A 12,726-nucleotide genomic window follows, 5' to 3' on the forward strand; every position below is an offset into this window, starting at 1 on the left:
GCTGGTCCAGGCTGGGGACAGTGCTGGGGACAGGGAATCACTGCCTGTCCTGGCAGGAGCATTAGGATCTGGCTGGGAGCCCCTGCAGAGCCCTGCGCGGGTCAGTGCAGAACCAGCTGTGGGTTCACACCGAGGCAAAACCTCCTGGAAAAGGTGTTTGCGGTGTTCTGAAAGGATCGGGGGCTTGGGAATGGTGAGGATAGAAGAGCAGATGAGCAGTAAAGAGGCCCCCAAAAAGGCTCTGTCCACTGACCCCTTGTGCAAGCAGCGAGGGCATTGCTGGGTGTGTAGGGCAAAGCCTACGGTGCGGTGTCCTTGGAGAGGAAACCTTGGACACAGGGGCTCAGTAGGGCAGCGGAGGGCGCAGGAAGCCAGGTGTGCCACGACCCCTGAGTGTAGAGGACGTGGGGCAGGGGAGAATATGGGAATGGAGAGGACCACCCAGCAGGAGAGGTCTCCAGAGTGCAAGATCCCAGGAGGGGCAGCGCAGGATGCGGGGTCCCCAGGGCGGAGGAGAGCCCGGGATGCGAAATCACCCGGCGTGCAGGTTCCCGGGAGGAGCTGAGCCGGGGTTCGGTGTCCCTGGGGCGGGGGATGGCCCGGGGCGCGGTGTTGCGGGGGCAGAGCGGAGCCCAGGCTGCGGGATCCCGGGGGCGAGCTGTGCGCGGGGGCGGCGGGGCGGGGGTGATGCTGCCCGCACCCCCGGGGTCCCGGCCCGGGGCCGGGCGGCGCGGCCGGCGGGATGCCCTGGGGGCGCCCCGGGGGCGCGGCGGGGGCGGGGGCCGGGCGGGGGGGCGGAGGGGAGGGGAGGGGGGCCGCCGTTCGCGGCGCTAGGACCGGGCGCGGCGGCGGGCGGAGCCTCCCCGCCGCTCGCCCCTCCGCCCGGCCGCTGCGGCAGTGTCTCGGAGGCGGGCAGGCGGCCGGTCCCTCCGGTCCCCCGGCAGCATCCCGGCCCCGCCATGGCTGGCGTCGGCTTCGCGGCGCACCGCCTGGAGCTGCTCGCCTCCTACCAGGACGTGATCGGCGAGGACAGCCCCACCGACTGGTGAGCGCGCCCGCCGCCGCCGCCGCCCCTTTGTCCCCGCCGCCGCCGCCGCCCTTTGTGCACGGAGCCGCCCGGTAACACGGGCCGCGCCCCGAGCTGCGCCCCCCGCCGTCCCCGGGAGCCCCGGCACACAAAGGCGGGCGGGGCGGCGGGGGGTGTGCCCGGCTCGCCGCCCCCGGTGCCCGCACCTGCCCGCCGCACCGGGCCGGGGCGCGGTCCCCGCTTTGTCTGCGCCGGGCCGGCACGTGCGAGCGCCGGGACTCCCCGGCACGGCCCGGTCCGACCCCGGCCGGGCAGCGAGAGCGGGGAGCGGGGGAATTCGCGCACGGTGGGGAGGGCCCCGTGGGGCTCCCCGGTGCTGGGCCCGGCACCGGTTCCTCGCCATTGTCTGGAGCAGGAGCCGCGGGCAGGGGCGCCCGGGGAACGGGGGATGGGGAGGGATCGGGGCCCCGCAGCCCGGCCCCGCTCCCGACCGGTCCTGCTCCCGACCGGCTCCGCCGGTACCCCGGCAGCGGGCGGTCCCGCTGCCCGGCGGAGCGAGGCCTGAAGCCGGGGGGGCACCGAGCATCTCCCGCCGCTCCCGCTACGCTCAGATTCCCTCAAAGCTCCTGGGCTGCCACATCCCTGGGGGGTCGTGGTGTCGGGCCGGGATTGCCCCGCCGGGCCGGGATTGCTGTTGAGCCGGGGAGGGGAGTGGCTCTCCCCGCTGGGAACCCCCGGCTTTTCGCGCTGCCCGCGCCCCGGTGCGGGGCACCCGGAGTCGAGGCCGGCCGGATCAGGGCCCGCTGCAGGGAGCATCACCCGCTGCCAGCCCACCAGCATCTCCCAGCCCAGCCGGGTGCCGGGAGGCTGGCGGGGGCCATCTGCCCCGCGATCCCCTCCCTGCCCTCCAGGGTGCCTCTGGCGTGCTGGGTGGGAACGCTGCCGGCGCGCCGGGGCGCATCTCGCCGGGCAGAGCCGCGGCGCTGGACAGTGCTGGGTGCATGCTGTGCATGATGCTTTTGGTGGGGGGCGGACGGAGGGGAGCTACTGTGCGCCCACCATCCAGCCAGGGGCATCCGCCGCCCCTCCGGGATACACCCACCACCCATCCGGGGACTCCCACCTCCCAGCTGGGCTGCACCCACATCCCAGCCGGTCAGACGTCTATCTCTAACCAGGTCGCTGCTCTCAGCACAGGGCCTGGGCCGGTCCAGGTCCCTGCCAGTCGCCGGGGGTCTCCGCAGGGCCCCACAGTCCCGCTGTCAGCCCAGGGGCGCTGTGGGCAAGCGCCGTGTGTGCTGCCGGCCAGGCGGCAGCTGTCAGCCCTGGGTACATCTCGCTTCCCGGCATCCGCTGCAAAGGAGCCGTCCCTGCCAAAGCTGCTGAGAGCAGCAGAATCGGTTCCCGGGAAGGCGAGTGCCGGTGGCGGCTCCCCCACACACACCTCCAACGCTGATCCCGGCCCGGCAGTGATCCCCTGCCAATCCCATCCGTGGGGGTGACTTTGCTCCATCGTCCCCAGCCGCTCCATCGTGCCCAGCCGGCGCTCCATTGTCACCGGAGTCCTGGCACTCAGCGCCTGCGGGAGCAGCATTCCCTCTGCAGGGCCCGCTGCGGGGTGCGGGATGAGGGGTGATGCTGCTGGGGCTGCATCGGGCAAGGTGATGGGGACAGTGGGAGGAGGGCCCAGCCTGGCCGACCCAGGGAGGACACTGTGCCAGAGCCTGGCCCTGGGCCGGTACCGGGGAATGCCACGCTCAGGTCCGGACGGGATCCCTCTGTTTAGTCTGGGATTTCCCCTGCTCCAGCCCTGTCCTGGAGGGTCCGAGCATCCCCTCCCCCTGCCCGGCCCCGCGAAGGCTGCTGGGGCCCATTACTCGATCGGAAAGGAATTTGGTGCTGCTTTCTGAGCACGCCGACTCCCTGGAGCTCCCAGCCACATTGGAAACACATGTGCCGGGGCTGGGGCGGGAGGCTGGGGCGATGTGACCCCTCCCTGGCCGTGGCATGGGGGGTAGGCTGCCGCGGGAGCCCCGTTCTGGCACCCGGGGGTGCTGCTCTGCCTGCTCTGGTGAGCAGCGGGGCCATGCGAGGGCAGCGGGGCTGAGGTCTCTTTGGTTGGGGTGATGAGGGATCCTCAGTGGAGCCCCCCGGCTGCAGGGAGCCCCCCCCCGGGCTGCACGGGGCATCTCCACCCCCGGGTGACCCACATACCTGGAGCCCGGGGGTGGGAAAGGGCTGTATGGGATGGGTGGAGGGATTAAAGCCCATGGAAGCGGGGTAAGCAATGCATGATGCTGACAGCACCCGCTGTGACACAGCTGGTCCCCACTGCCAGGGGTTGTGGTGGTGCTGTTGGGCTGTGGGTCCCTGGGGACACCCCTGGGGACGCTACTGGCCCCAGCACGGCTTCCCTGTCTCCTGGAATGGAAACCTCCATCCTGGCATGGAGTCAGGCTGTGCTGCTGAGCTGGGTCCACAGCAAGCCCCATCTGCCCTGGGAGCACCCCCAGGGTGCAGGCAGCAGCCTTGTGCCCAGATACCACCCGGCATGGCAGGGTTTTGGGGAGGAGAAGCAGGCAGTGGGTGCCCCCAGCACCCACAGGGCTCCCAGGCACTGATGCTGTGGCTCTGCCCTACTTCTTTTCTCCTGTCTGCTGCCAGCTGCATCCCACCCTGCCAGCTTCCAGCTCGCTGCCCTGGGCTCCCCCAAACTGCTGCCGTCTTCCCCCATTCCTGGGGGCTCAGGGGCTGCATTTGCCACCCTTCCCTGTCACAGCCATCTCAGACAGCACTTTGCAGCTGTTCCAGGCCTGGAAGCTGGCGCCGGCTGGGGCGGCCGATTAGCGGGATCGGGATGTGCGGATTAAAGTCAATCTTGTTGGTGCAATTATCTGCGGCTCCCTGCCAGGGGCTAGGGGAGGCAGAGGGAGGCCCTCTCCCTCTTAGGCACCTGCCTGCCTTCCCCTTGCTTTTTAGCTCCAACCACGGCCCTGTTTAGGGGGTGGCTCTGCCCACAGGGACCCTCAATTCCCGTTCCCCAGGCTGTGGATTGAAGCTGCAGGCTGGAGTGAGGAGAGCTTTGCTCGGCTCAGCGGGGATTTTGGGGCTCTGGGAAGCGCCGTGCGGGCAGCAGCAGCCGAGTGCTGCTGGGCAGAGCCGCCCACCCGCGGCGGAGCGGGGCTGTGGGGATCCAGCACGGGCGGCCCCGGCGCTCCGGGTGCAGCGCGTGACGGTGGCGGGCAGGTTTGGGTGCCTGCCAGGCCCCGCAGGTCCCCACTGCCTGCCTGCCTCCCCCGCTCCCCTCCACTAATCACCTCGTCATCGGGGCGAGCTGCATCCCAGCTGGGATGGGGGGGTTGCCATGGTGATGGAGGATGCTGGTTGCCTAGCAACATCCATCCCCTCGCCCACCCGCCCTGGACCAATTTGGCATGCGTGGTCCCCCCTCCATCGCTGGCTGTGTGCCTCTGGGGAGGTGCTGGCTGCTGGGGGTCCCCGTGGAGCCCCCAGAGGGGCTGGCCAGGGCACGGTGGGAGCGACAGGGGGTTTCCCATCAGCTGGGAATGGTTTCCAAGGAACAGTCTCCATGACGGCCCCATCACACTGGCGGCTCATTGATTTGCTGCTGCTGGTGCTCCGGCGTCCTCCCCCAGCCTGGTGCCTGCTGGGCTGGTGGCTCACGCAGCCGGGCACGTGAGTGGGCCCGGGTCCTTACTGGGGCACAGGGTTGTCCCCAAACCTGGTCAGTAGCTGGAAGGGTCGTGAGGGGACAGGGATGGGCGAGCAAGTTGCTGCGGGACTGTGTTGGCTTGCAGCACAGCAGTCAGTGGGTCCCTGTGCCCAAGTGACTATTCTGTCCCCAAACCTGAGACCCTTCCCCACAGCTGCCACCAAGGGCTGGGGAATAGGCCCTGCTCCACATCCTGTCTGCCTTGCCTGGCAGTCTGGCTCTTGGTGCTGTTGATGGACAAGGGTTGCTGTGGCTGTGTGCTAGTTTTGGGACAAGCAGCCAGACCCCAGGACATGCCTTGACCTCAGTTTAAGCAGGATGGGGAGGTTGGGGGCTGCCCCACACTCCTCCGTGCTTTGGCTCACCCATGGTGTCTCCCCAGGGCCCTCTACACATACGAGGATGGCTCTGATGACCTGAAGCTGGCAGCATCAGGAGGTAAGGTCCTCTGTCCCCTCTGCCGGCTTGCCTGTGCCGGTGTTTTCCCTGTCACCTGTTCCTGGTGCTGGGTGCACGTGGGCTGATGGTGCTGTGCCAGGTGGAGGTTTGCTGGAGCTTTCTGGCCACTTTGAGATTCAGAAGGTGATGTATGGCTTCTGCAGCGTCAAGGACCCCCAGGCCGTGCTCCCCAAATATGTTCTCGTCAACTGGGTGAGTCTGGGGGCCCTGCTGAGGGGGGCTGTGCTGTGCCCACAGGGATGTGGCTGGGTGTGAGGGAGCTGGCAGTGGCCAGGGGCTGTGGGTGCCCCACAGTCCTGCTGCCCTGCTGAGGTCAGTGGGGTAGGGGTCACCCCACTGCCCCTCTCAGCTCAGTCCCTCCCTGGCTGCCACAGGTGGGTGAGGACGTGCCGGATGCCCGCAAATGCGCCTGTGCCAGCCACGTAGCCAAGATCGCCGAGTTCTTCCAGGTGGGTGGTGCTGGGGACGGGGAAGAAGTTGCCAGGGCACTGATGCTGAACCCTGATGGCTGCTTGCACCCCTCAGGGTGTCGATGTCATTGTCAATGCCAGCAGCGTGGAGGACATTGACCCCGGGGCCATCGGGCAGCGGCTCTCCAACGGGCTGGCCCGTGTCTCCAGCCCGGTGCTGCACCGCCTGCGGCTGCGCGAGGACGAGAACGCCGAGCCCGTGGTAACGTCCCCACGGCAGCGCTGGGGATGCTGCTGGGACTGGGACGTCCCTCCTGCCCGGGGCTCCTGTGTGCCACAGCCCCTCACTCCGTGTGCCCCTTACTGTTACCCCCATCACTGATCCCAGCCCCTCCATCCCCTCACCTCTCCTCCATCCCAGGGCACCACTTACCAGAAAACCGACGCCACCGTGGAGATGAAGCGGCTCAACCGGGAGCAGTTCTGGGAGCAGGCAAAGGTGGGTACAGAGGGACACCCCAGGGAGAGGGGTGAGCTGCTGATGGGCAGCCCCCTCATTGATCCCCCCACACCAGAAAGAGGAGGAATTGCGTAAGGAGGAAGAGAGGAAAAAGGCCCTGGATGCCCGGCTGCGGTTCGAGCAGGAGCGGATGGAGCAGGAGCGGCTGGAGCAGGAGGAGCGGGAACGGCGCTACCGGGAGCGTGAGGAGCAGATTGAGGAGCACAGGCACGGCTGGGGTCGGGTGGGATGTGGTACAGTATGGATGCACACCTGCAGTCAGATGGAGTGTGGGTATGGGATGGCTGCATGGCTGGGGTCGGGTGGGAAGTGGGTATGGGATGGATGCATGGCTGGGATCAGGTGGGATGTGGGTAAGGGGTGGCTGCACACGTGCTGTGAATGGTTGGGTGGGCACATGGGTGTCCCTCACAGGCTGGGGTTGGGGCAGGGGCTGGCAGGAGCTGATGTCCAGTGCCTCTCCCGTTTCCCCATTGCAGGAGGAAGCAGCAGAGCTTGGAGGCGGAGGAGGCCCGGCAGCGCCTGAAGGAGCAGTCCATCTTTGTGAGTGCCACTGGTGCCAGGATCGGGGCCAGGCTTGCCACTGGCATTACCCCCAGGGAAGGGCTTTCCCCAGCTGGGTGCCCAGACTGGGAGGTGATGCTGTGTCTCTTCCAGGGGGACCAGCAAGACGAGGATGACAGGCAGCAGTTTAGGAAATCGGAGTCAGAGGTGGAGGTGAGTGTGGCGATGGCCGTGCCCGGTGCGGGTCCTCACTCCCCATCCAGCAGTGCCCACAGCTAGATGGGAATAAAGTTGTGGGATGCATGGAGGGTGGTCCCACCGCCCCACGGCCCTGGGACAGTGGGGCTCAGCCTCCCCTGTCCCCACAGGAGGCTGCTGCCATCATCGCTCAGCGGCCTGACAACCCCCGGGACTTCTTCAAGCAGCAGGAGCGGGTGGCATCAGGCAGCAGTGATGCTGTGTCACCAGGCAGCCACAGGACAGGTGAGGGGCTGTGGGGGCTGTGGGCACAGGGGTGGGCACCTGGACACCAGGGTACAGGTGAGTGCACTGTCACAGCTCAAAGGATTGCAGTGAGATATGGAAAGACCAGGGATGCAATGTGGGGAGGGGGTGTACACTCTGCCATCACTGGCACTGTGGTTCTGGGTGCCAAGGGTATGAGGATGGCAGGGGACGTCCTGCTCTGCTGTGCCACCATCACTGCCACCATCACCGCCACTGCCACTGCACCTCACGTGGCCCCTGCATCTGGGGCAGCTTGTCAGGGGCTGGATGTCAGGCTCTCTTCAGCAAAATGGGGCTCACCCTGCTCCCTGCTGGGTGTTGTCCACTCACCTGTCACAGCACTGTGCCCACAGCCAAGCTGGAAGCGTGGTTGGTACGGGTTGCGTACGGGTGGGCAACTGGAGGTCTGGGGATGGCTTGGGAATACATCCCATGGTGACAGCTAAAAGGGACAGGAGCGAGGGAGGCACATGTGGGGTGCTCAGCATGCTGCCAAGCTGGCAAGGAATGCCCCATGGAGAAGCTGGGCTGCCCCACAGTCTGGGATCCAGTGCTGGGACTCTTTATGTGAATCTAGGGAAGGACTGTCTGTCCTGGGGGCTGCCTCCAGCCATGGGGCCGTGTCATGGTGCTGTGCTGGGAGCCTGTGACGTGTGTTCTTGTGTGCTGTGCCATGGGCTGTGCCATGGGCTGTGCCATGGGCTGTGCCGTGGGGATGTGCTGTGGGGCAGTGCCTCTGGGCAGTGCTGTGGGGCTGTGCCGTGGGTTGTGCTGTGCTCTGTGTGTTCTGGCCGTGCCGTGGTTGTGCCACAGATTCACGCTGTGGGGCTGTGCTGTGGCTGAGCAGATAGTTGGTCCCACAGCCGTGTCCTGGCCTCTCTCCCCACCTGGCCAGGCAGTGCTGCCTCACGTCCTTCTGTCCTGCTGCCTTTCCATCCTCTTGTCCTGCCATTTTCCCACCATGCTACCTTCCACCACCCTGCTGTGCTCCCATCCCGGTGCCCTGGTGCTCCAGCCCCGCCATGACTGCGCTGAGCAGGGACTGACCCCTCTCTTTGCTCTCTCTCTCTCTCTCCGTCCGTCCGTCTGTCTGTCTGTCTTTCTCTCACAGGTCGTCTGCACTGTCCTTTCATAAAGACAGCTGACAGTGGGCCACCATCTTCCTCCTCCTCCTCCTCCTCCCCCCCACGGACCCCCTTCCCCTATATCTCCTGCCACCGCACTCCAAATCTCTCCTCTTTCTTCCCATGTAGGTAGCTGGGAGCTCCCGGGCGCAGCTCCGGGGGTCGAGCCGGGGCCCCGCAGCCCACCCACCCCACGGCACACCGGAGCGGCAGCGGAGGCAGCACGGGCACCCCAGGGGAATGGGCACCCCAGGGGAACGGGCACCCAGGCGGGGACCCTGCCCCTGCTGGGGCTGACCCCATGCTGGTCCCTGTGTCCCTGGGAGGGGGGACATAGGGCAGGTTGTGCCCATGGGGCAGATGGGGACAGGGTAGAGCTGTGCCTGGGGAGGTGATGTCCACAGTGGGATAGGATAGACTGTGCCCATGGGGTAGAGAGGGCACAGGGCAGGCTCTGCCCATGGGGCAGCAGTGGATAGGACAGCGGTGCCCTGGATCATGCAGTGCCCATGGGACAGGGTCAGGCAGCGTGGAGAATGATGTGCCAGAATCACATGTGCCCCATGTTGATGGGGCAGAAGAGAGAGGGACATCTCTGCTGCCCTACACTGTGCAGGTCTGTGCCTGTGGGGTAGCATTAGGCAGTGTGGAAAAGGCTGCACCCAGGATCATGTGAGGCTGTGCCAGTGGGGCAGAAGGGGATGGAACAGCTGTGCCATGGACAAGACTGCAAGACTGTCCACAAAACAGAGTGGAATGGAAAAGGCTGTGCCCTGAAATGTGTGGGGCTGTGCCAATGGGGCAGAAGGGGCCAGGTGGTTCCAGGGCTGTGCCCCCACAGGCACAGCTGACAGGTCACAGAGCTGTGCCCACAAAGGCTGTGCCAGGGCACAGCTGAGTGATTCATGGGCACAGCCAATATGCACCACAGCAGGTGTGGGGCTGCCTGTCCCCTTGCCCAGCAGATGTGGGGGCTGAAACTCGTGGGGGTGGTGGGGACACCTGGAAGGGACATGGTGCTTGCTGCACCCATGGAAGCCTCCACCCCAAGAGGGGATGGCACGGTGGCAGGTACACAGTGACGTGCACTCGGCAGCGCACAGCTGGGTCGGTGTGGGGCAGGAGCAGCGCTGGGGCTCTGGTTCCCCCCTCAGCGTGGGCAGCCCCCCCACGCCAGCCCATCTCCTTGTCTGCAGGCAGCCAGTCGGACGCCTTCCGCAAGGCCTCGGCCGCGGGCTGCAGCCCCTGCGAGCCCAGCCCGGCCGCCTCGCCCCCGGGCCCCCGCGCGCCCGCGGCGGAACAGACGCCGGCAACGCCCAAAGGTGGGCGCAGGGCTGGTACTGCCCCCCTGCCCGGGCTGCCGGGTGCATCCCCACTGCAGCTCCCTGAGCTCTGCTGCAGCCCCGCCAGCCGCGCTTGCATGGCTCGGTGCATCCATGGCTTGGTGCATCCATGGCTCCGTGCATCCCTGGCTTGGTGCATCCCTGGCTCGGTGCATCCCTGGCTTGGTGCATCCATGGCTCCATGCATCCCTGGCTTGGTGCATCCCTGGCTCGGTGCATCCATGGCTCCGTGCATCCCTGGCTTGGTGCATCCCTGGCTCGGTGCATCCATGGCTCCATGCATCCCTGGCTTGGTGCATCCCTGGCTCGGTGCATCCATGGCTCCGTGCATCCCTGGCTTGGTGCATCCATGGCTCAGTGCATCCATGGCTCGGTGCATCTGCGCTGTCCCACCTGCATCCTCGGCATATCCCGCCTGCCCCTGCTGCGTCCCACAGCACATCCCTGCTTCAGCCCCTTTGGCTGAGCTGCAGCCCCCCAGCTGCCCTTGCATGGCTCAAGGATGCATTCATGCTGCAGCCCCCTTGGCTGAGCTGCAGCCCCTCAGCTGCCCTTGCATGGCTCAAGGATGCATTCATGCTGCAGCCCCCTCGGCTGAGCTGCAGCCCCCCAGCTGCCTTTGCATGGCTCAGTGGATCCGTGCTGCCCCATCTGCATCCCTCGGCACATCCCGCCTGTCTCTGCTGCGCCCCCAGCTCATCCCCGCCGTCCCTGCTGCTCCGTGCCGCTGCATCCCCGCCGTCTCTGCTGCATCCCCCAGTGCAGCCCCCAGTGTCATTGCTGCATCCCCACCGCCCCCAGTGCATTCTCTAACACCAGTGCATCCCTGCTGTATCTGCTGCACCCCACACCATGCATCCCCCCGCCCCCAGTGCATTCCCCTGCTCTGTACATGCCGGCGTCCCTGCTGCACCCCCCAGTGCAGCCCCGCTGTCTCTGCTGGGTCCCCCAGTGCGATGCTGCCCAATCTGTATCATCCTGCCCTACGTCCTTTCCAGGGCTGCTGACTCCCTCTGGATGTCCCCTCTGCCCCACTGCGTCCCCAAGGCACCCCAGCCAGCTCTGCTGCTGTCACTGTGTGTCCCCACTGGCCCCTTGGCATCCTCTGGTGCATCCCAACTTTCCCATTTGCATCTTCCCAGGGCACCTCTCCCGTTCCTTCCACAGCCCTTTCTGCCTCCCTGCCACTCCCCAGGGGATAACCATGTCCCTCCCTATGTCCCCTCACTCCCCAGTGCATGCCACAATCCCCTCCCTGCCCAGCCACCCCCACCTATCCCTGCAGCATTCCCCATATTGTGCCCAGTCCAAAGGACTCCAAATCCCCCTGAGCTGCATCCCTGTCCCCGGGTGACCCCCAGCGCTGGACGAGGTTGTCTGTCCCCACTGACTCCTGTCCCCACTGACTCCTGTCCCCTCCTTTCAGAGTCCCCCAGCCCCAGCGCACAGGAGCCCGGGCCAGCCACGCCCGAGCAGCACTGGCCCTTCCCGGGGCCCGAGGACAAGGCCATCGAGCCCCCCGGGGACGAGCCCAGCCCCAGGCCAGTGTGGACAGAGGGGGGTGATGCCCTGGGGGACCTGGTGACCCTGGAGCCCACCGAGCCCTCCCTGCCACCCGTGGCTGACGAGCCCCAAACTGGGGAAGCCCCCAACCCCGAGAGCCTCATCGACCTGTGGCAGAGCGAGAGCGACGGGGTGACTCCCCCAGCTGCCTGGCCCCTGCCTGCTGCCCCTGTCCCCGAGACACCCCCGGCCATGCTGCCCTGAGGAGGGGGCCCTGCTGAGCCTGGACGAGCTGCCTGAGCCCCCTGCCACCTTCTGCGATGCGGAGCAGGAGGAGGAGGATGAGGAAGAGGCAGCTGGCGAGGGGGACCCCCAGTCCCAGGATCTGGGCTGCCAGCACACGCCCCAGGAAGACACCCAGGAAGACACCCAGGAAGACACCGCGGGCCGAGAGACGCCCCCCATCACCAATGGGGAGATGGCCCCCAAGGATGGGACACCGGGTCGTGGGGAGCAGGTGAGCATCACTTGTGGGGAGAGGTCAGGGCATGATGGGGGGGCTGGGGGGCTCCTGACAACCTGCCCCCCCCACCCCCAGGCCAGCGAGGGCTACTTCAGCCAGTCCCAGGAGGAGGAGGTGCCCCCCACCGAGGAGCTGTCGGCCAAAGCCCCCCAGCCCGTCTTCTACAACAAGCCCCCAGGTGAGTGAGGATAGTCAGGAGGGGGCGTCTGTCCCTCTCTGGGGCACCCCAAGCCATCCTGACCCTCTCCCTGTCCTCCAGAGATCGACATCACGTGCTGGGACGCAGACCCTCTGCCCGAGGAAGAGGAGAGCTTTGGGGGGGCCCTGTAAGGCCGGGCCCCGCTGCCGGCACAGGCAGCCCACCCCCGGCGGGGCACGGGGGGGCTGCAGCCGGGGGCCGGGCCCCCCTCACCCCTCGGGGGCCCCGCAGGATGAGGCCTCCAGGTGGCGGCCGCCCCGCTGCAGCCCCGCCCCGGGGCACCTTTTACAGCCCCCCCTTGTCCTCCTCTCTTTTTTAAGTTGTCGGTAGGAGCCGTGTCAGCCCCCCAGCCCTCCCTTAGCAGCCCCCCCCCCGATATCCCAGCGCCCCTTTTGGGGGGGACGACACACGCTCGCATCCCTGCCCGGCTGTGGGACAGGGTCCTCGTTCTCTTCGTGCCCCCCCGGGAGCCCCCCCAGTACTTTGCACGAGTTCAAAGAAAAAAAAAAAAGAAATAATAATAATAATAATAAATGAAAATGGCAATAAAGCGACCCGAGCGAGGCAAGGCTGCAGCCAGCGGCGTCCCCCCCACCCCCCAAACCCCGGCAGGGAGCTGATGTGGGGGCTTTTACCCCTTCCCCACTCCTTCTTTGCTGGGAGCCCCGTCCTCCCCTGCTTGGCCCCTGCTTGGCCCCTCTCCCCCCATTCCCCCCGGAAACTTTTTGGAAAGCACAAGTTCTGTACCGGCGGTGTGCTCATGTCTGTTAATAAATAAAGCGTCTCCCACGGGGGCTGCAGCCTGCTGGGGCGGCACGGAGGGCTGGGACTGGGGCTGGGGGGGCCTACGGCTGCCTTGGGGAGGGGGCGGTCC

General features: G+C 66.9%; 1 protein-coding gene across 1 annotated transcript; it reads left to right on the forward strand.

Annotated features, from left to right (window-relative positions):
* Positions 1 to 893: 893 nt before the first annotated feature.
* DBN1 (drebrin 1) lies at positions 894 to 12,641 on the forward strand. Its single transcript, XM_036392021.2, is given in 16 exon segments — positions 894 to 1,045; positions 5,143 to 5,198; positions 5,299 to 5,411; positions 5,594 to 5,668; positions 5,745 to 5,891; positions 6,051 to 6,128; positions 6,205 to 6,356; positions 6,629 to 6,692; positions 6,807 to 6,866; positions 7,022 to 7,136; positions 8,272 to 8,409; positions 9,481 to 9,606; positions 11,054 to 11,379; positions 11,381 to 11,647; positions 11,729 to 11,831; positions 11,913 to 12,641. Coding segments are annotated over 16 exon segments (1,977 nt in total). The 5' UTR covers positions 894 to 959; the 3' UTR covers positions 11,984 to 12,641.
* The last annotated feature ends 85 nt before the right edge of the window (positions 12,642 to 12,726 follow it).

The sequence above is a fragment of the Molothrus ater genome, chromosome 15, assembly GCF_012460135.2.
Source record: "Molothrus ater isolate BHLD 08-10-18 breed brown headed cowbird chromosome 15, BPBGC_Mater_1.1, whole genome shotgun sequence".
NCBI classification, from domain to species: Eukaryota; Metazoa; Chordata; class Aves; order Passeriformes; family Icteridae; genus Molothrus; species Molothrus ater.